Raw genomic sequence first — 23,543 nt, forward strand, 5'->3', positions numbered from 1 at the left:
AGTGATGTATTGACCAAGAGGTATTTAACCTGATTATCCCGCAGAGAGAGCATAAACAGACGCCAGTCACGATTTGTATACGTTTAACCCTCTCTCTCTCTGCACTAGGATGTTCATAGAGTACAAGGGGGGTGGTTTTTTTCCTGCAGTTACATAGTCCTGCTCCTCAGCTCCCTTAGCCAAAACCAGCTGGTGCCCTGGAGGGAAGCCGGTTTCCTTTGATGGGGCGAAGAAAGCACCCTGCATTTCCAGACTCCTGCTTCCAGGCAGGATGAACCCTTCCCAATCAGATTTACAGGTGCACATTGGTAACTACATGGACCAAGTAAGGTCCATTTAGAGCCTAACTATCCTTGTCATTAGAAAGTTGCCATAAATCATCCTCTTGCTGCCACTTACAGGTCTCTTTTTGTTCTGTCCCTAGTAGACAGAGTAATTTGTTCCCTAACAGCCTTCTACATATTTCAAGACGTGGCTTCTCTGCTCAGTCTCCTCTGAATTTCAATTTGTATGATTTAGATTTAGCAGTTTACAGTATTCCAGGACACAAAGTGTCAGTTGGGCCAAGCCTACATCCCTGCTCTGGGACGAAGTTGCAACAAGTAACACAGGAGTAACCCACCCACCCCCCCCAGCACAGCCAGCAGCCACACACACCACCTAAGGACTGACTTAGCCCTGATCAATCTCCTTAAGTTTTTGTTCCTCTAGACTTTCTCCAATTGAAAGATATTTTTAAGGCTGACATCTAGAGCAGGGCACACTCACAACTGTAACTACAACCTTAATACAAGAGTCAAGGAATTATTCACATCTTAAAAACTGCTTGAAGCCTGGTTGTGAAGATGTGAAGTGTTGCAGCCAACAGCAAAATCACCTTCACACCTCATTATTTCTACTTATATCATACACCAAGGGTGAATTCTGATCTCCCAAGTATCCTCACTGCAAGAGTAATACACTAGGACTGTAACATTGCTCTTTGACTGTTAGTGCTTAATGTCTTGCTCCCCGCAGCTTTAAAAATATGCACTACACAAATGGCAGAGTGAATAAAACATTAAATGCATATTGTCCTAAGAGACACAATTGTATGCTTATTTCCAATCCCACAAACATGTCAGCCACACAAACCCATTACTGAAAGGAAGAGACTCACACTCAAATATATGCTTAATTTTATTTATTACATTTAAGAAATATTAACATCTCAGGATATCTGGTTTACCATCTAAGTCCAGTCATAAGCAACAAAAAAAAAAAAAAGTTAACCATGTTTCAAATGAGCATTCTTACATTCATTCCCCCCTGTAACGTAAAGAAAAGTTTGTTCAGCTGTATTAAATTCTTATGTGTTTGACTAATGGAAAAAAAAAAAAATCATTAAAAATGTCTTAACTACCAGGCATCCTGGTTTGTTAATTGTTTGTTGGCACTTGTGTTCACAATCAAGCACTCCGGTTGGTTTGTTAAATTTACCCCTTCTACCCAAAACTGTCTTTTTGGTGTTTTTTGTTTTTTTTTTTTTTTAATATCTGGATATGTAAGTTTGTTCAAATAAGTTTAAAAAAAAAAAAAAAAGAAATCTAGGGTTGTCTGTCTGAGAAGTTCCTGCACTGCTTCCCTTGATAACCCACCTATGTGATAACTGTAGGAAGTTATTTGCTTTCATTTTTCTGAATCTTATTGAGCAAAAGTTCTTTTTAATTCCATTTAAACTGAAAAAAGTACAGAAACACTGTCTTCATTGGATGGTGTGCATAAACATTACACTCCATATATAGCAAAAATATCTTTTATTTATAATTTACATTTCCACAAGTGAAAATTGTACATTTTTACACATACCATTTCATTCCATTAAATTTTCACGCATCTACAGAACTTTCACACAATGACACCTGAAACTGTGCAGGCAATAAGAAATTCAAATACAAAAATGTATTTATTAACCAAACAGTAGTTGAGGCCCTGCCTCAGTTGAACATTTTTATTTCATATAAAAAGTATTTGCCTTCCAGAGTTAACACAGCAGCTCTTCTGTAAAAAAAAAAAAATTCATACCTCAGTTTATTTAAACAGACTCATCAGGTTCTGTTTTAATATCTGTAGATGCAGGTGTGCTCTCTTCTGCACAGGCAGTAGGGGTGTCATCAGGTTCTTCTTTGACTTTAGGCGAGTCACAGGACTCTTGTGTTTCTTGTTTAACAATGTTCAACATTATATTTAGTGGATTTTCTACAGGAGTCTTGCTGGGAGATGGTGTGCAATCAAATGATGATGTCTGCAAAGTGAAAGTCAATGTAGGATTAACACACATTAAAATAACCATTTTTAGCTTCTTATCCCTTTTACTCTTTTTCAAAACATAAACACATTGATAGTCAGGCACTCAAAATCCAAACTTCTACTTTATCAAGATCCTAAGTAAACAAATCTATTCTTTAATAGCATTACTTTTTCACAACTTTGACAACGTATCATCCAAGCAGTGATGAAACGCTTAACACATTACCATAAACTATTCCCTGCTGTCCCCAGGGGAATTGTAACTCCCAAAGCCTTAAAAATGTAATGCACACCAACACCCATTTACTCCATTTTTGCAAATTCCTAAGATTACGCACACTACTCAACAATAAATGCATGATGTGTTTTCAAACAATGGTTTTGCTTTAGTCATGTATGACACACAAGCTGCCACAGTACATCACAACAAGAAATACAGCTTAGCTAATTCTGTATTATAAACTTGCCATGCCCAAGGCCTTCGATTCTTTGTCTAGTCATAAGCAAGAGAAATGGGTAGCACATCTGCTCCCTGCAAAGTCAGAGATTAAGCAAACAAACTGAAAGCAAAATGCTTCAAAAAATATGAAGAAGGATTCGCTTACGTTTTGGTAATCTTCGTAACAAGATGGATGGTAAATCTGAAAAAGAATTGTTATACATTTAAATACATAAAAATAAATTATAGCAGGATCACTGGGTATGAACAGTGTCAATTACACATATCACACGATTTGTCTACAAAAACAGTGGTATGAGCAGGCCAAGTATGGTGTCAAGTATAACTGGGAAAAGATTTTGTGTATATTTAGGAAAAGTTATCATACAGAAGCCTGCTAAGTGCTGGGAATTATAGAAGCCTACTAAGTGTTGGGAATTATTTGTGTACAACTGTATACAGAAATAATTGAACCAATATCTACACCCATATATAGAGACATTCACTTTTCTTTTAGCACTGCAGTATAAGGGAAGGCTAGTGAGCCTATACTAATGGTACCAGGACTTCATGCTCTTCCAAAGGTTGAGATCTTTATGTACTTGGAAGCCAGGAAAACTACCATGGGAATCCTTCAGGAGAAAAAGAGCACTTGGCCCTCCCCCCCCCCCTTTTTTTTTTTGCTATAATTCTTTGGGTTTTTTACTATAAATATCACATATAAATAAGACCAGATTACCTTTTCATCTACTCTGATAGCATTCTTCAGGTGCCACTCTTCCTCTTCCTCATCCCAATACTGTTCAAATTGCTCTTGGCAAATTTCACAGCTCTGAAAAGTTAGTGGAGTAACAGAGATAAATGAGGTTATTGCAACAATTTACTGAACACATGAACTTCAAGAATCTAGTAACAGTCAAAAAAGGGTCTTTTAAATTAAGATAAATACATTAAGACTACAACATGATCTTTCCTCCACACTTCAAAAATAACCTTAGAAAACTTTATTTAAAAATTATTTGAGTATAGTTTGCAGACTGAGCAACGATCATCATCTGGCCTTGAAGGCTGTTGTCACTTGAGAAAGGTAAGCTTTGCCCTTTCAACTAGGAAGTCTCTGCAAAACACTTTGTAACAATCTAATGCTGTTTTACTGTCACGTAAGACAATCCAGTACAGGTATTTAATTAATTTTATTTATGGCATTATCTTCACCTTAACCTGGAGTCTCAAATTAAAAAGACAGAACTTTTAGATGAAGTATTAACATTTTTAGTACTTCCGTGCAAAATAATCAACTCAGAGAACAAAGCACAAAAGGTACTTTTTAAAATTACAAAGGCCTTCATGGCTTGATAGCTAGTTTCTTAGAGGCTTAGCATGTAAAACTAAATTGTAATTCTACCGACATTTGTATTTGATTACTACACCAATTCATCTACCAAAATACAGATCTAGCGGTTACTTAAAGATTGAGGTATTTCTTTGTTCTAATGCCTATCTTCTACTGAAAAAGAAATTTCTGTGTCTGAGTATCAAAAACCTAGTAAACCCAATCATTATTTGAATGACAAAGGACCATTTCCAATTCACTTGCTCTGTTTACTCTTTCCATGGAAACATTCAGTAAATTAACACACTTTGCCCATTTCAATTTTGCTAAAACGATGGAATGCCAATGGGTGTAGATTTTTTTGAACTACAGGCGATTTATACGACTACCTGCCCCTGGGAAACAACCGTTACATACACAAATACACCACCAATGAAGTGGCTGCACAGAGGTCCAAGAACAAGACTTCAGTCTACATATAGCCCACTGTATGAAAGAATGCTGTAAACTTCTTTGAAGTATTAGATGATTCTCAGCATCTGGGCTAATAAAGGCAAGCTGAAACTTACCTCAACTGCTCCAGCTGGTCCAGCAGGGACACTCTGAAACTCCTTCTCTTTTGCAGCTTCTTGTGTCTTCAACACCACCTCTTCATGAGCTTTTTCAAAAAACTGGCTTTTTGCACGCTCCTCTAGATCGGCTATTTCTTCAAATTCAATCCAGTCCTGAGGAAAAAGTTTTCATTCACGCTCAAGACACTGACAAATAGCCAGAAATGTTTAAAAAATACATCTCGGGGGAAAAAAAAACAAACAAAAACCATCCCAAAAGTACCATATTTAATAAACCTTACTTCATTAAAATTGAAATGCTTCTCACATGCAGCATTAGCACAGTGCGCACTTTCCCACAATGCTACACTTCAAAAAAGCTTTTTCCAGAAAAACCACTATCCTTCAATTTCCATTCCATTCTCAGTGCGATGAAAACAGTACTAACAGCTTCAAACTGTTTATTGTTCATCATACAATTGCCTTTTGTATTTTGACAGGCATTTGAGAACTACTTGAAATATCTAAGACATCATTGTTTACCAAAGGCCAACTCCTGCAACGATGTAAATTTCAACTGCAATCCTACAGCACATACATAAGTAAAACACAGAATCCAGCCCGTAATTTATCGACACATACTGCATTACTTACTGTTAAACTGTAGTACCATCTTCTGTGTGTAATTTTTCTGCTAACATCTTTTTCTGTCCTGTTCTGACGATAATGCCAATCTAAATGATCCGCATAAACATCTGTCTGTGAAGTGGTGAATCTCATTCCGCATGAATAACACTGAATTCCAGTGTACAGTCGATTTATAACACTATCATAACGCCTACAAAAAGGGAAAAAAAAGTCTTAAAATTTCTTTGAAAAGAAACAGGTAAGAAGTTTCTCATTAAGTTGCTTCATATGCCCACAAGAGTAGAGGAAAAGCATGAATCTACTGCAAGGTTAAAGCACACAATATAGCTAAATTCTTCCTGATTTTCATAACACAATCGATTGAAACATTCAAATAACAAACAATGGGCTCATATTAACTATTCATGAGAAACATGCTAGTGTTGTGTTTCATGCCTACTAGCTTTATCATCTAATAGTGCATAAAATGGTAATGCCTGCATTTGCCTCAGCTTTGCAAACTACCACAAAGGTGGTAAAATTAGTAGTAGCAAAGGAAGAAACACTGACTTCAATACATATCACAACCTTACTGATTAAGTAACAACATGCAACTTGTGTAAAGACAGTTTTGCCAGGTTAATTTTGCCTCTTTTTCCTCCCTCAAGTTCTCCAAGGCTAACATCAAAAAGTGAAGGTCCTCTTAGTCACAAAGTGACATATAATCTTTCAAAAGCTCTCCGCTATCTTGGATTAACTATCTAGATACTAGCATGGCATTATTCTTACTACACTGTAAACTCATTCTACTATACGCACTGTCTAAGTTCTTCAACTGTGAAGTTAGTGAGGTCTGGAACATTTTGATCTTCATTCTGGTCATCATCTTCCTCCTCAGCAGCTGGCTGGGCTGATGTTTCATTCACTTCTAGAAAGCATAAAGATATCATTTTATCAAAATTTCAGTACATCATCAGAAAGAAATTACATGCTCCTGAAAGTTATTATTAGTCAAATATTAATCAAGATGATCTGACTATGCTAAAATACAAGTGTGTAATAGCTAAGTCAGTCATCTTCTAACATCATTAAAAAAAGCATACAAGATACTGTAAGTTACTCAGAATTTCAATTTAGGAAAATAGCGTTTCACCTCAGCCTTTGGCATTAAAATTCAGTCTTCAGAGACACAGAAATATTTCAGAAACTGACAAGAATCTGATTATAATCATGAACAAGTTACCGAGGCACAGAGCCAAAGACAAAACTGACTGCTCTGGATAGCTGAAGTGTACAAATTAAACAAGATACTAAGAATTTACTGCATGTGATGCAGTAAATTCCTTTCCAAAAACAAAGTTCAGTTTAAAAAAAAAACATGCAGGAGTTCACAAAAGTTCTTATACTTAGCTTTACACTTCAGCTGTGGATAAACTGAGTAGTTAGAACATAATGGATCTACATACGTGCTGAAGCGGAATCAGTTTTTGACAGTTTGAGGATCCCTGTTGACAGCAGTTTAGCAAACAATTCATTGACATCAAGCTGTCCAAGGTGGTTATCAGGATATGAATGTGGAAGGGCTCCTGGGGAAAAACATCGACATTCAAGGAGACAAAAGGTTAGCATCAGAAATTTACTTCACTTTTATCAGCGTATTTCACAACATGCTTTTCCTTCTGCCTCCTGTTCCTTCCATTTTTTATTTCAAATTATTTACCAACTCTCTTTGCTTTATGTTTAGTCCTTGGCTAATTTCCTCCCTTGCAACTGCTTCCTTCGTGATGTATTCTGAAGTGCTATCTAAGCTGGTTGCCCATACACAGATTTCTACTGGATAGTGTTTATTAAAATGCAGTATTTTCCTTATTTTACACTTAAATATTTCACCAGGACTAATCTACTTCATCACCTACTCTAACCATTTCTGACTTTTTAGAAGCTTTTCATTACTAACCACTCATATACTGGGAATGTTTACACACTCTGGCAAATGCAAGCCAGACTGACAGACTGGTGCCTTCCACAAAAGCAGACCAAAATTTATTAATTTTTTTTTTTTTAGCACAACTATATACCAAACCACATGTTTAATGAAGACTAATGAAAGCCTTCACTGTTTGAGGGAAACCCCTAAAGAGATGAAGGTACTACAGAAACCAAATCTATGGCCACCTCACTGAGGAGGCTTCCCTTAGTCCACACAGACCTAGTACACCAGGACATTACAAAAGGGTAATTTCTGTGGCCACTAACAAACAGAACAATCCAAAAGAAATAAAAGTTAATTATTTTGGTACAAACCTGCAGGGTTCTGAACAAAACTTCCAGGATTTGGCAAATACTGTTGACCTTGGCCATAAGGCCCTGGTTGAGCAGACATGAGAGAAACCTGTGAAAGTAAACATTTAAGTATTTTTTGTATAATAGTGCAATTATAAACTTACTTTTTAAAATTTTATCATTAACTTCTAGACATTTCTCAACAATTTTATATATATTAAACTCCTTCCAGGAGTGAACCATGTCAGTTTGGTATTGAAAGGTCCACAAAGGACTACATAACCTTCCCCTCATTTTCATTTCCCACTAGAAAAATTTCAGAACACATACTCATTTTGCCTAACAATTAAAAAAAAAAAACCAAAACCAAACACCTTTTCTTCTACCTACTGAGTCTTCAATCACATTTTCCAAATACAGTACTTCCTTTTAAATTGCTCCTGTTCACCAAAACAGAGCTCATCAGAAAGAAATTTGAAAAACCAGTAACTGTCCATTAACAAATGCCACGATTAATTCTTATCTAAGAACTGAAATAGCATCTACATGAAACACATCTTGAAAGCAGGATTTTTCAGCAAACCAGCTACAGTAAGCTTCATATAGAAAACCAGGTTTTATAACACACTTGTAATAAAAATGGGGTTTTTTTTCCTAATTGGCTGCTGTCTGGATTTACAAATTAAAATTTTATCGCATTAGAGGTTAGCAGGACACATTACCTGCTTTCATACAATCAGTTAACTCTTCAACTATTATCCCCCAAATGAAAAATGCTCTCTAAAAGTCTCTAATCTACTGAAAGAAATTACATCGTTTTCACTGAGGTAAAGTATCATTTTCCCCTTTTAAAGAGAGCATTTCCAAGAGGCAACAGCAAAGACAACTGAACTCATAGAGCATGCTGGTGCGGATATAATTTTAAAAGACTGTAGTTCGACAATGTCCCTATCTTTCTCAACTCCCCCAAGTTATGGGTATCTCTTTAAAACTGGCTTGTCACCAGTACTAACAGCTGCAAAAAGACAACAGAATTATTTTGGTCCATTCTAATTCTACACCTCTTAGAAAAATGAATCATTTATATTCACTTACGTTATCTGTCATGCTTTATATAGAATTCACTTTTGTGCAAGTTTAATGAAAACACCACAGGCTTCCAATGACCTAGTTTTGTTTTCAAGTTAAAAATACTAATTTCACTGTCATATTCTGAGCTACAAAGTGATTGTAAAGATCCCCTATTTTGTTTAATTCTTAAAAAAAGATCCTTAAAGAATAGCAATGCATGTCCTTCTTACATTATCTAGAAACTACTGAAGAAGGATGACTTTTTAAGCTTGAAACTGGCTCCCAGTCTGCCAGCTCTTCAGAAAAATCTTCAATTTTTAGAGGAAGAAAAACTGCTAATTCTCTACAGAAAAATACTTCTGCAAGCAAACCATTTAATGCAATCAGTTCTTACCTGATTACTTCCCATTGGCATATTATTGAAGTTTCCATATTGAGGACCCTGAAGACTTTTTTCATCAAAGTAATGTCCAGCTCTCAATGGGAAATTCTGTGCTCCTGGGCCAGCCGGCCCATTGAAATTTGGTCCAGGCGAACCATCAAATATATCAGGTCTCTGGAACTGCATCCCATGAGATGGTCCGTTGTAGCCCTGGCCGGGATGCTCGACAAACGGACCACCTTGTCCGTATGGTGACATTTCTAGTCTTGAGGCAGGATGGTTAGCTACATTTTCGAAACGTGCACCTTGAAGGCCAAGGGGCAAGTCAAATCTAGAGGCTGGCTGGTGAGGTCCATCAAATCTTTGAGGTATGGCTGTATCAAATCGTGGTTGTGCCTGTTGGCCAGGCGCCCTTTCAAATCTTGGACCAGGCTGTCCATGAATTCCATCAAATCTTTGCAAAAGAGACAGCTGTCCCGGCTGACCATCAAATCCAGCTGCATGACAACCATCAAATCTCGGACCGGCCCGACCCAGAGGACCATCAAATCTAAGTCCACCAGCTCCCTGGTGTACTGGTCCATCAATCAACCTAGGACCTACACCTGGCTGACCATGTGGTCCTTCCAGTCTGAGCCCACCACCTGATGGTCCATGTGGCCCCTCAAATCTAAGCCCACCACCTGATGGTCCATGTGGCCCCATAGGCTGACCATGTGGCCCCTCAAATCTGAGGCCACCTCCAGGTTGACCATGGGGCCCCAATGGCTGTAAATGTGGCCCCTCAAACCTGAGGCCACCCCCTGGTTGACCATGAGGCCCCAAGGGCTGACCATGGGGTCCCTCAAACCTGAGACCACCCCCTGGTTGACCTCGAGGCCCCATAGGTTGACCATGAGGTCCCTCAAACCTGAGACCACCTGAAGGCTGACCACGGGGACCCTCAAACCTGAGACCAACTCCAGGTCCTTCAAATCTAGGACCACCTACAGGCTGCCCTGCAGGCCCCTCGAACCGCAAAGGCCCACCTATCTGCCCAAGAGGTCCCTCAAACCTCAGTGGACCTCCTCCACCAACCTGCCCTGGGGGTCCTTCAAACCTCAGGGCCCCTGCCAGCTGCCCTGGTGGCCCATCAAATCTTAGGGCTCCAGCTCCCCCTGCTCCTGCCAGTGGTCCATCAAACTGAGATGCACCTGCCCCCACCAAAGGCCCCTCAAATCTCATGGCAGCCTGTCCAGGTGGCCCATCAATTCTGGAACTTGAACCAGCAGCAGGACCATCAACAAAAGGACTTCCTTGTCCATCTACCCCAACCCTTGCAGCAGCCTGTCTAGGCGAGCCATCAAACAGAGGTCTGTCTTCCATTAGTGCACTTATCCTCTGCTTTGCTTCAATGCCTCCAAATCTTGATCCTGGACTTTCCGGAAATGGTGCTTTCTCTGGATCTTCATACCTAGCTCTTTTGAAACGTTCACTGAATGGTGATCTTGGTTCCTCTCGAACACCTAAAAAAACCCAGAACAAACCAGATAACCACTCACTAAAATGTTGCCAATTACTTAACAGATGTAAAATAAAGCAAAAGCACATACCAGCTTGCCCAAGAAGCTGTCTTTCTTCACGATTATCAAATCTGCAGATTGCATCACCATCTATTTTCTGGAACTCTGTTGTGCTTTTCCCCTGTTGTCTGAGAGCATCTCTAAATTCATCCGATTCTCCCCAGCTGTCGTAAGGATCAAAGTTCTTAGAACCTCTTGCTCCTTTAGTAGCATTTTGTTCCTCAAGTCTTCGTCGACTCTCAAGCGGTGAGAGGTTATCGGCAAAAGGTCTGTTAGTGCCACTTACAGGAGAGTGTCTCCTTGATCTTTCTCCAAATGGTTCTTTTCTGTCAAACTGTACTCCACGCTTGGCTTTTGCTTGCTCACATTCTATTCCAGAAAGCAATGCATCAGGTATATGATAATCCAAAATATCATCAGGATCCAACAGGTCAAGCCTTGACAATGAATGCTGAACTTGTGTTCTTTTTAGTTTAGCCTTATGTTCATAATATGTTAATTCTGCATCTGACAGAAGAGGTTTCTTTTTCAAACCACATTTTTCCTCTGTAGGGCTATCCCAGACATTACATCTGTGCTTTCCTTCCTGATACTGGAACAGCTGTCGGATCTGATGAGCTACCATGAGGAACTCATCTTGTGTTATTTCACCAGATGTTAAGCGTTCATTGGCCTGTAAGATCAAGTTAAAGTTTAGACTTCCAAAAAGGACAGAAAAGCAAACTATACCCAGGACACTTCTATGAAGACAGATTTATTCATATTACCTTCTTAAGTAATTCTCTCTTGCTTGCAGATGTTAATTCTTTGGGAATCTGTAAATTGGCATCCACACTTAACCGGTGCTGCTGCTTTGGTGCTCGGGGTGATAAAATTCCTTTACCTGCAGGCCAGTTTTCCCGATGTCTTTGGTGAGGGGATTTACCAAGTGCTTGGTGTTCTTCATTCTGCTGTGAGCTGAAAGCAAGAATACATTTAAAATACAGGTTACGTGTTTATTCAGGACATAACCGTTACATTCCTATTAGAACGGATCACGGCAAAACAGCACTTTCACCACAGAATCTACGCATGCATCGTTTCCATATTTCACTAGTACAAATAAGTTAAACTTATCAATTTTAACAATCTGAACGTTGCCTCCCAAAGCCAACTATATTGAAGTCAGCAGCAGAATTTCCACTGACTTCCAACAGAAGTTGTTTATAAGATAGTAACTTACTTTTTATTTTCTTCCCAACCAGATTTCCACCTCTTGCCTGATTTGGATCCTTGCCAGTTTTCTGCATTCTCCTTTGGATCAGGAGAAGCTTTGGTAGAATGTTGGCTTGCTGTTTCTTGGGGCCTGTCTTCTTGGGCTTTTTTCACTCTCCTCGGATCTCGCACCTCTTGTTTAACATTTCTCTTATTAGAATTTCTTTCATCTCTTGCTGCTTGTGTGCCTTCTTCAACATGAGACTGCTTAGGGCCTATCTGACGTATCTTTCCAATTTTAGGAGTTGATGAAGTGGGAGATAAACTCCTAAGTCTTCTTTTGGGTGATCTCCTCTCTCGTCTTTTTGGAGAATGTGTAGATGGTGACCGTGCCTTAGGAGAGCGTGATCGTGACCGTTTTCTACTACTTGATCTCCCTTGTTTTCCACCCTGTTTTTCTGACTCCTCTGTAGTCGTGTCTTGTTTCTGAACAGCACCATTAATTACTTTATTTCTGCTGCCTACTGGTCTATGTTCACATGTCTTATGTTCCTCTTTTTCTTTTTTCTCTGTACTTCTCCTCTTTTCTTTCATCTCCTCCTCTTTGCCCTCTGACTTATCTTGAAGATGTCTTTTCAGTCTTGGATCCCGCTTACTAATTTCAGATACTTTTGTGCTTTCACATTCCTGGGTTTTAGGATCTTTAGTATTGGGTAGCTTATTTTTCAAAGGGGATGGTGATTTAGATTTTGCTTCTGACTGGTCAAGTTCTTTCTTCTGTGTTTTTTCACTTGCTTTCAATTTTTCTTGCTTTGTTGAGTTTTGTTTTTCAGCCTGCATTTTGTTTGCCTTGGTATCAGACTGACTGGTCATGTTCGGTGGAAATTCTTTCCTATGAGATTGATCTTTAGCATGAGAAGAATGTTGAGCCATCCTATTAAGTCGAGGATCCCTATTTACTATTTTGATATCATGAAGTGGAGGACTTGGGGATGGTTTGTTTTTTTCGGATTGCACAGCAGTCTGATGAGGTGGTTTAACTGTCATATGAGGTGTGGGAGACATGTGTTGCTTGGAAGGTGCTGGAACTGAAGCTATAGTAGATGATCCTTGCTGAACACTAAGAGATACAGCCTGAAATAGGAAAAAATCCAGCATTAATCTGCATGACACAACTCCTACCCCGAGATGCTCATATTCTGTCTCGAAACCAAAACTATAAATAGAAATGTCTTGAAAGTTATGAGATTCAGCCATTGAACTGAAAATGACCCATTAACTGCTAATTACAAGCGTTAAAATAATGCAGTACCATTACAAAAGATCAAATTCTAATCTAATGCAAAATCAGTACTACAAAGTCAATACTGCAAACTTAGGCACATGTTCTCATTAGTCTTTCTATATATTCCACATGCTCAATGCAACTAACCTGCCAAGTATCTGATATAATTTTCAGATTTCTACACTTCAAAGATGCTTTATTTTGGTATCATCAACTGTCAACATAGCAAGACTTTCAATTACAAATGTAAAACAATACAGCTTAATCGCCATCTTCAGATGGTGGCATCAAACCAACCTGCCCTAATGAGGAAACTGACTTTATTTCCAACAATCAAGCTTCCTTGTTCTCTGAGAGAAAATATATTTGAAAAAGCCTGGCTTCGTGTGAGCCACAAGAAGAGGTGGAAGACGAGGATCACAGGCAGGCATCGTTTTGGACAGAAGTTAAAAACAAAAAACCAAGACCTTCACTTTTCTTTTTACCTCTATTTCGACTGTAATTCTTAAGGTTTTTAGGTTACAAATACTGTTCAGGAACCGCAGATCAGCTTGCATTGCTCTAGTCCTAAAACAGCTACACTTGCCTAGCATGAGGAAAAAATAACGTACTGAAGTTACCGGTATAGCTAAGTACTGTCCAAAAGAAAGTGAGACCCAACTATAAAAGTTTCATCAACTATCCTACTCACCAACTGTGCTTTAGTCTGTTCCAGCTCCAGCTCTAATTTTTTTTGCTGAAGTTCTAACAACTGCTTTTGCTTTGCAAGCAATTGCTGCCTTATCAGTTGCTCCTGTGTCAAATTCTTTTGTATTTCAGGAACAGCTGGAGGAGTAGAGGCACCAGAAGTGACAGCAGAGGTAGGTGCAGTAGATTCCTCTGGCTAAAGACAGAATAAAAAAAGTTACATTTAAAATCCTGATGGAATCAACTAACTCCATCTCCTTTAACTGTTATCATGATCCAGCACTGGGACTTAGTTCGTGTAACAGTTATAAATTGCATTTTTAATGCAAAATATAACTAAAACAATTTGAAACTTTTGCCCCACTAGAATTTGCCTGCTCTGACAGGTGTACATCATTTAATATAAATTCATCAATTTTGCAAAATCTAGACTACAGTTTTGAAATCTAAAAACCAAACCCATCAAATATTCTGAATTTGGAAATTCCTCTTACCTGTCTACAAAGGTCAGATACTTCATTCTTAATACACTGAATTGTCAAAAAGCAGCATACAAACAATGAAAACTACATGTATTACCATCTGTTCATACAGTAGACATAAAAACTTACCGATTTATTTAAAAACTTAGGATTCACATGGATGCTAGAAGTATTCACATTTGGGGGCAGAGGTTTAATTGGCCAAGCAGGATCTAATGAGTTGACTCTGACATCAAGTGCATATAGTTTCTTCAAAGGAAAAATATCATCCCATGTGGAGCGCAATTTAAATAAACTTTTCCTAGTATTTTCATCCACCTAAAACAATAAAACAATTCTATGGCTTGTTAAGTTAATATAAAACAATTTCTTAAACTTTTCTGTAGAACTTAAGATTTCATTTATTTCCTATTTCTATCAACAGTTTGCCATTTTAACACATTAAACTTGCTATACAGAATTTATAAGCAGTGCAGATCATAGATCTATACCAACGGAATCAGTAACAGAAGCTCAAATGTGGAATTCTTGTTTCAAGGCCATTTGAAGGTTTTATTGTGTATTACCATTCTCTGAGAATTTTCTTTCAACTTTTCCATTACCAAAATTCTCATTTTACTTGCCCAATTTCTGTGGAAAAAATACAGTAACAAGAATATTGAAAGGCAACAGCCTCTGAGACAATACATTATTCAAGTGTTTGTGCTGAATGGAGTGTAACAACGACAAACAAATCAGGAAACAACAAACTTTGTGAATAGAAAAGGTGTTTTGCTCAGCTGTTTAGTCACTGAAGGATTTTTTTCCAACAAATGCAACAAAAGGGGTATTAGCTAAAATGAAGTCGTCATATTTCAGTTCAGCTGCAAAACTAGACCCATCTGTGAGCCACAGATCAAGCGTACTTGTAGGACCAGTGCCCACTTTATCTCTTCATAAGCAATTAGTTTGGATTATCTTATGACAGGCAAGTTAGAAATTTACAGTAAAGCAAAATTTAGTTCATCTCATAACTTGAGTAGTTCAATTAAACAATAAATGAAAAACATTTGAGGGCAAAATATATGCAGCTGTCCTAATGTCAATATCCCGATTTAATCATTAAGTATTGACTATGTAGATGGTTTCTGCTGCAGTTTTAAGATGTTACAGCAAGACATAGAATAATCTGGAAAGTTCAGAGGTTCTTTCGGGGAAGAGCAGAAACTTCAACAAAAATAATTCCTACTTAGCTATTGGGGGGGTGCCTTTATACAATTTTCAATGAGAGGATATAAAGTTCACTGCAAAAGGTGCAGAAATGACTGAGCAAAAGTTTCTGACTTCATCAAGTGTCTAAAGATACCTTAGTGACCATTTACTGATAAAAGAAAATTTGTAACAATGTCAGTGCTGGAATTCTACTTGCAACACGACCGATTAAGCTATTAGAAGTGACTGCCACTATACACATTTAATTAATACACATTAATTAAATCGTTCTAGTTAGCTTAGTAGACAGTTAACCTATAAAACTCTGAAAATTAGTTATTATCCAGAGCTTCAGCTGCAACATTAAATGCAACTCAGTAAAAGAACATTCACAATTTAATACTGAAAAAACAAGTAAGTGTCTACCTATCTACTCTACACACAAGAGTGTAAGGCTTCTATGGTCATTATTAAAATCTATTCCTTATTTCACCATGCATTTTACATCTGAAAACCATATATAAAGCATAGTGCGATCTCAGATCCTTGCTGATATGCAATGATAGATAAATACGCAAAAGCTCCATTCATCTCATTCATATGAGATGCCACTTTCTTATAGCATACAGGAAACCACAGAAGTTAACACTTCATTTCTGATCCAACTTAAACCCACTGAAGTCCAGCCTTTCAAAAACTGGACTTTGATTGCCTTTCTCACTGAGGAATACGCACAATTACTTCACTGGGTTTAAAGATTAAGAGCAAGAATTAGAAGATATGGCAGCAGCTTTCAATGTTGAATGAAATTAAAACACGTATTTGTAATGTCATATAGCAATACATTCTAAGACCCTTTCCCCACCCCCAGCATTTTTTTCAAATCACAGACCACCAGGAGAGAATCAGGTGTCAGTGCTATTCACTCTTCACAATTTAAGCACTCGTTTTGCACATCACGAATCAAGTAAATCAGACAAATCTAACTACAGGAGAGAGCAGCTCTGAGAAATGCACAAGAAACTGATTCTCAGTCTATTCTTGGCATAAAGACTACTTACTATCTTAAAAATAAACCAACAATTCATAATTAATTGGTCTATACATTACAAAAAGTCCATCCAGGCAAGCAATCGGTAACCAAAATACTGTTAGTAAAATCTTGCCTGGATACGGAAATTACAGACATTTATGAACCAAATTAAATTAAGTAAGACTTTGCATCTTTCAACTAACATGTAACTTACATGCTTGATAGCAGCAGGAATGATCTTCCACAGTATAGATACAGTACTGAGATTTATAAAAAACAATCAATTTGTATAGTTCACCACCCAAGAAAACCCAAAACTGAAAGCATGTATTTATTTTACCAGGAACAAATTTTGCTTAGAATACAGAACTTTTCTGAAAGTGTATATACCTTTTCAAATACACAAATAAATGTTGCAACTAGGTTTTTAGTAAATGCAGTAAGATATTCTCTTCCCACATTCTTGACAATGGAATCCATAAGGTACATAACAGGGAGCTTCTCTGATGCAGGAGCCTGGAGTAATAAAAAGAAACTGAGAAGTTTAGTACAACAAAAACATATTTTAAGCTTTTTAAATAAAGGGATTATCCATCCCAGAAATACAGACCTCTCTTTTTGGTTGTCACTATAAATACCAAGGGATTTGGCTTGGGATTTTTTGTTTATACAAAAACTTAATCTGGAAAATCGATACTCAGTTCAAAGTATAACGCAGTGGGTCTATCACACAAAAAAAGAACACCTTAGGTTATTTTGTTTGCTTATCAAAGCTTTGGAAAAAGGCAAAAAAAAAAAAAGAAAAAAGCAGCCCACAAGACAGTATTGCCGCTAGTGTACCGAGTGTAACCTTTCAAAACCCACTTGAGAAAGTAACTTTAAGTTAGCAGGAAACCATCGTTAGCACTTCAAGGAACTTCTAAAAAATAGTTTATAATTCAAACCTCCTGAATGCTTGTTTTTCTGGATTTCACAGAACACAAATCAGACTTCTGGCAAATTGCCCAAATTAGTGAACTTCTGTAGCTGTAGATTGTATGTTGAGTATCACAGTCTTTTCATAAACTACACACAGAACAGGTCGCAAGGATTGAATTGTAATCCAAACGGACAGAGCAAGGAGTCCCATTCTCTTGGCACTTGTAGATAGTGACAGTTCCGATTTCCAGAGTGCATGCAAAAATGCACAGTCAGAACAAAGTTCAAAATCCAGAGAAAACTCAATCATCTAGTCGACCGGGTAAACACACAGACAAGCTCAGGAACTGCAACCACAACTTTCACAGAAGGGAGTCTTCAAACTCTGGACACATCTTTGCTACAAGAGGAGGCTTGTTTTTTGTTGTTTGGTTTTGGTTGTTTTTTGTTTTTTTTAAATCCATTTTCAAAACTTGTAGCAAGTTTGTGCGATAGAAGTGCGGTGACGCTGGACTGCTACAGTGACTTCTAATGTACACAAAGCACTACTGGCCCAAATCAAGGTGATTTTAATGCTCACCATTGGCTTTCACAAACCAGAAGGCACAGCAAAGTTCCAGAAAACATCAGCAAGTACACAGACTTGTTGAAGAGGACAACATGAAAGACACCACCACAAGCCGTGTGTTGACCGTGATCCCCTTAGAGGAGCATCCACTCGTAATACTTTAAGTCCCATTCACCATCGGGTAAGCTCAGGACAAAACCAGAATAACTTCACTCACTGCTCATTTTAAACAGGGTAGGCTACTAGGTTAATTAATGACACCTTACTTCGCAGCCCCAGTGTCCAGACAAGTGTGTGGAAGTGCTCTTGCTTTACAATTTTAGATTTAATTCCTCCCCCTTTAAGGCGGTTCACAGAAGGGCACCAAGTCAACAATACTTTTATATGGGTAAATCACAATGTTTCCTCACCCTTAAATGTATATTAATTTACCATGACCTGAAACTTAATATTGAAAAGGGTAGAATTCCTTGTTAGTTGGGGGCAGGGGGAGGGGTCACTGCCTTTGAGCATACTGAAAAAAGTAAAAACAGGCAGGGGGTGTATTTTGTACATAAAGACAGAAAAATGCAGTTAAGTTAGCTAAAACTAATTGCAGCACATTAAAAGCCTGTCTTACACTAAGACATAATACTGAGCTGTAAACAAGCTAATATGCAACAGTGTTAGAATAAAGGCATCTCTCTAGTCTCAGAAATCAAAGACTGGGTCTACAGCTACTTAAAATGTCTGTGCAATACTGGTTTCTTCTTTAAAGCAGTCTGCACAACGGCACATTAAAAACACTAAGTTCTGAATGCTTCACTTCACAAAAAAATGACAGCGCACCGTTTCTGACTTTAAAGTCAGCTCTTCGGGAAACAAAGAGTGGTCTCAGAAGTACCTACACCCAAGAGCTACTGACAGTATGTTATATTCTTCCATTTCACTAATGTATGGAAGTAGCTCACTATACTCAGCTAATCTTCAAGTTTGAGACGCTGGGGAATCATTTAGTAGCAAAGGCACTGTAACAAGTTTAACTGTCACTTTCATTAAAAGTAATCATACATGGAAGCATGGTAATCTAGTAAGGAAGCCTACTTCAAACTATGGCACAGAATTAGAAGCTTAGCAGCGTACCCTGCTTCAAATATAAGCTGCTCAGGTGTCACATTTTAAGAACCAGGACTTAAATATGGTTGGAATATTTAAGTCTTTTCTTCTGGAAATGTTTATTATGTCAAGGTATCTAGCGCATATTCCAATAACCACAAAAGGGAATCCCAGACTTGAATGTATTTTTGTTTGAGGCGGTCTATATAGTATCCCCTAGCAAGAAAGATGCCCACACGAAACTAACCAAAAGGAAGGGAGGCGCCGCATAATCACCAGAACACAGAAGAACACTAACTCTGAGCTCATCAGCATAATATTAAAAGACTTCATTACAGAATTCCCACTGTTCCTTCAAATAACGTAGGAAAGCTACTGTTGGAAATGTGTGGCTCTTTTTTATTAGTTTCCTAAAAGGTTTCAAGTTTAAAATCATATCTGGCAATTGAACCCCAAGTCACAAACTTGTGCAAAAATTTGTTTAAAAAAAACAAACTTGTATACAAAATGGGTCTTGGAAACAAATTCTGCACTATACAATGGTAAATAAAAAGACAAATACATATTTCACACTTTTTATTTACAAATTTTATAATACCAGTCACACATTTCAGAACCATTTATTAAATTGTAAAGCAGACCACTCAAGTTTTACACTAAACAAACTGTCTCCAGGCAACACTTTTTAAAAGTGGCTTAGTAAAGGAGATCACTTTCCCGGAAACAACTAAAAACTTGCCTTGAATAAACCACAGTCACAAACAGTAACTAGGCAAAACTAACCATTGATACAGGATTTAAGACATCTTTAAAAAAAAAAAGCACACTTCAGGGCAGGCTCTAAATCACCCAGAAATGAGGAAAAAAAAAAACTTTTGACAGCATTGATATTTATCACAAATCATTTCATACACATCCACTGCCCTTTAGGAGATATAATGGTGAGATCTATTAGATTATGAGGTCACCTCCCCAAGGAATGGCAAAACTCAGCCACTGGCAGCATTTAAAACTAGACTGAAGAGGTCTGTGGAACACTAAAAAGCCATCCTGTGTTGATAGAAAGACAGATTAAATAACTTAAGAGATCCTTCCCTCCCCATCATTAGATAGTACAATTCTCACCATTATAAACCACGATTTAAAGTCAAAGGAAAAAAGCCTTTGAACACCTGAGATCAGAGGGAGCAAGGGAAACAACGGGGGAGGGGCGACTGGCACGAATGGGGGGGGGGGAATGAAAGAAGAACCCTTTTCTTGCAAAATGCTCTTGTTAAAAAGGTGCTGTAAACCCCCATCCATGTGCTGTGGCTGACTGATGTCAGCAACTGCCTGGGTTGGGCTCAGAGGGAGCCTCCTCTTTCCCTTCTTTTTATATCATGTGCCTTTCAGACGCCATGTTAGGATCCTACAGGCTGCTGCAGTTTCTACAGTCAGGGAGAATTTCTTCTTCCCCATCCTCAACCAATAAACTTCTCTAGCCAAAATAAAATAAATATGCACAAAACACTAGCATTACTCAGGGCACAGATCACCTGAAATCCAAACAGATTATCCCAAGCCCACAGAATTTTCTCTAACCAGGCAGAGCAAAACCACCCCCATCACCACCACACACACTTCTCTATCCGGAGCAGATGATCACCTTTCACCCAAAAACTTTTCTATAAGATAAGGGTGCCCACCCCCTCAAAATTAGTATCTCACAGGGACCGCACCGGGAAAATAGCCTTATCTTAACTGATACTTAAAAGTCATTATATTTAGCTCTTCAGAAGTGGACAATTTGTGTGCTATGAACTTAACCTTATTTTCATTTTTTTAAACTACTCCCCAAAAAACACCAACCCTCCAAAAAATCTCCCAGTCAGGCCCTCTCTAATGATCGCAATATTCATCTACTATCAAAATCGCTAAATGCAAGGGTTCAGACACCAGATTCGAGACACTGAATACTGACTCCATGTAGGGGGAAAACCCAGCTACAAGGGCGAGGTGCTGCTGCCCAGTCACTGCCAGGCCGCCATGTTGTGTCTGATATTTACACGGGGCTTAAATCGCGAGCCACGCTGCCCTCCCAGAGCTTTTGGTGGGGCGAGTCCCAAACCCTCCCCTCCTACGAACAGGGTGGTGTGGGGGCTGTTCCCCTCCCTCGAGTCCCCTGCTCCCTGTGGGGTGGAGGGTAGAAGCAGCAACCTTAAGCTTAGCGATGAAAGGAGGAGCCCCCGACGTCTCGCCCCGTGCTCCCTGATCCCATCTGAGACACGCTTCCCTCCGCCTGCTTCCCCCACAGCGACCCCAGCCTCCTGGCCCTCTCCCCACTGCCTCGGCCGGGGCACTCCCCACCCCGCCCCGAGTCCCCGGCACCCTCCAACTCCCTCGAAATCCTGCTTTCTCTGCTCGCCCCCTAATTAGCCAACACCCCCCCACCCCCAACTACCTCCACGTCCCCTGAACCACCCTGCCTCACCGCCCCCCCCCCCCCAAGCCCAGCTATACCCACCCCGCCACTGGCCTCCTCACCCCATCCGGCCCACTGCCTCCCCCCGAGCCTCTCCCTCTCTCTCGCCCCATTTCCCGTCTCTCAAGCCCTCTCACTCCCCCTGCGTCGCTGTCTCTCCCTGTCCCCTCTACCCTCCTCCTCCTGCCACCCCTCAGCTCGCCGCTGCCCGGCTCCGCCCGCGCCCCTCAGTAGGCCATCTCCCCCACGCCCTTCCTCCTAGTCCCCGAGGCCGCCCTAGCCCGCTGCCCCGGCCGGTCCCCCCAGCAGTATAGGTAGGAGTAGTAGTCGGTGGAATATAAAAACCTTGGCGATTTGCGCCTCGATCAGGGAGACGATGTCCTTGGCGAAGGGCACGTTCTCCTCGGCCAGGATGGTCAGCATATTGATGTGCGGCTTGCTGTTGAACGTCAGGTCCTCCAGCGACGACTGGTAATCGCGGCACGCGTCCTCCCGGGCCTCGCTGCTACCAGCGCTGCTCTCCGGGGCCGACATGCTTCTCCGACCGGGGCCCGCACCAGGACCCGACCCACCGACCGAGAGCCCCCTCCCCGCGATACCCTGCCGCCGCCGCCGCCGAGCGATGCCGCCCCCCCGCCGCTGCCGCTGGGCTCCTCTACCGCATCCTCCGAGCTGCGGCTCCCGCTGGCTGTGGTGCTGCCGTCCCTGCTGCTGCTCCTTCGGCCGCCGCCGACTCAGTCTCAACGCTCACAAAATGGCGGCGGCGGCTACGGTTCGCAAACCTCTTCCTCCAACCGTTGCGTCATGTGAAATTGTTCTCAGGAAAGGGGACGGCGGCTTGGAAAGCCCCTTTTGTTCCCTGACTGCGCTCTGATTGGCTGGCGCCCCGTCTGCTCAGCCCGCGATTGGCTCATCCATCACCACAGCAGCCTCTGATTGGCTAGCACCGCCCTTCGTCTCCTCTGATTGGCTCCTGCGCTAAAGCCCCGCTCTCGCTCCGGCGTCCCGACTTACAATTGGTTGCGTTTCCCTACTCCCCTGCTCCTCACGCGCTCCGCCTCTTCCTACCGCCTTCCCTGACTGCCCTGAGCTTTCATTGGTGCCCCCGCGCAATCCCGCCTTTCCGCCAAGCCCTCAATTGTGACTGCGCGGCCCCGCCCCCCCGCCCGCTATTGGGTCAGCCGTTGGCGTGCCAACGCCGTTGCCCGCCGCCCCGCCCCGCCCCCCGCTCGCTATTGGGTCAGCCGTTGGCGTGGCAACGCCGCTGCTCACCGCCCCCGGGCGGGCCCGGGGCCTAGAGGCGGGCGCTGCCCGGCGACTGCCAGCTGCGTCCTCACCGCCTCACACAGATAGCGCCCTGCCGGGAACGGGCCCTTGGCACCGGGAGAGCGGGCCGTGGTGTCTGCCGGCAGTCCCGTACCAGAGAAACCGCTCGCTCCAGCGAAGCGAGTCGTACCATTACAGGCCGCAGCACTCCTGTAGGCCCGTCAGCGAAACGCGGCCGTGTCCTCTGCCAGGGTGGTTGTGCCACGGGAGCTGGGAGGGCCGGTGTGACCCGGGGGTGCCAGCACGCTGCTTGGTGCCAGCTGGTCACACAGAGGATTTTCCCTACCTGATGGGAATTCGTTTGCCTCAGCAAGTGATCCTGGCCTCCCTGCTTCTCTGATGCCCGTCTGCCTTGCGCCTTTTAACTGGTCACCCTTCACACCAGTGTTTTTAGGTCTAAACAGAGCCAGGAGCAGCGTTTCTCCTTTTCGCTAGTAGAAGAGAGCTAGTATAGTCAAAAGTAACAAAACCTGCTCTTGGTCATGAGATTTGCCCAAAGGTACCTCTTGGAGGTTAACTTGCTTGCAAAGTGTTTTAAGGTATAGCCATTCCTTTCCCCCCACTGCATATTACTTATTAACTGTGGAGAACTGTCGGCATTTGAAAGCAGGCCATGGGTGAATGCTTCATTAAAATACAGTTTGAAAAACACACTCTGTGAGATAATTTTTAAAACGCAAATTATATATATATTAAAAAATTATATATATACATATATTCTGCAAATACAGCAGAAAGATAGCAAAAATGGAGACCTGGCAAGTTT

General features: G+C 40.7%; 1 protein-coding gene across 5 annotated transcripts; it reads right to left on the reverse strand.

Moving 5' to 3' along the window:
- Window positions 1–1,174: 1,174 nt before the first annotated feature.
- On the reverse strand, window positions 1,175–22,040 carry PCF11 (PCF11 cleavage and polyadenylation factor subunit). 5 transcript variants are annotated; one of them, XM_050915229.1, is made up of 16 exons: window positions 21,797–22,040; window positions 16,800–16,925; window positions 14,315–14,503; window positions 13,708–13,899; window positions 11,760–12,865; window positions 11,305–11,494; window positions 10,730–11,210; window positions 8,988–10,471; window positions 7,544–7,631; window positions 6,706–6,825; window positions 6,059–6,164; window positions 5,267–5,450; window positions 4,631–4,786; window positions 3,468–3,560; window positions 2,895–2,930; window positions 1,175–2,284 (listed from the first exon to the last, which is right to left on the reverse strand). In XM_050915229.1, the coding sequence occupies exons 1-16, from the start codon at window positions 21,983–21,985 to the stop codon at window positions 2,075–2,077; spliced, it is 4,950 nt and encodes a 1,649-aa protein (XP_050771186.1). In that variant the 5' UTR covers window positions 21,986–22,040; the 3' UTR covers window positions 1,175–2,074. The 5 variants fall into 5 exon arrangements, with proteins under 5 accessions (XP_050771186.1, XP_050771188.1, XP_050771187.1 ...); XM_050915231.1 differs by having other exon boundaries at window positions 8,988–10,480; window positions 11,108–11,210; window positions 21,797–22,039; XM_050915230.1 differs by having other exon boundaries at window positions 6,059–6,167; window positions 8,988–10,480; window positions 11,108–11,210; window positions 21,797–22,039.
- Between the last annotated feature and the right edge of the window lie 1,503 nt (window positions 22,041–23,543).

The sequence above is a fragment of the Gymnogyps californianus genome, chromosome 1, assembly GCF_018139145.2.
Source record: "Gymnogyps californianus isolate 813 chromosome 1, ASM1813914v2, whole genome shotgun sequence".
NCBI lineage: Eukaryota > Metazoa > Chordata > Aves > Accipitriformes > Cathartidae > Gymnogyps > Gymnogyps californianus.

Coding starts and splice junctions, on each gene's coding strand:
- PCF11 (XM_050915226.1), bottom strand. CDS start 21,985: ATGTCGGCCCCGGAGAGCAGCGCTGGTAGCAGCGAGGCCCGGGAGGAC. Junction 14,504..16,799: donor TTATTTGTGTATTTGAAAAG/GTATATACACTT, acceptor TTATTGTTTTAG/GTGGATGAAAATACTAGGAA. Junction 2,285..2,894: donor GTTACGAAGATTACCAAAAC/GTAAGCGAATCC, acceptor TTCACTTTGCAG/ACATCATCATTTGATTGCAC.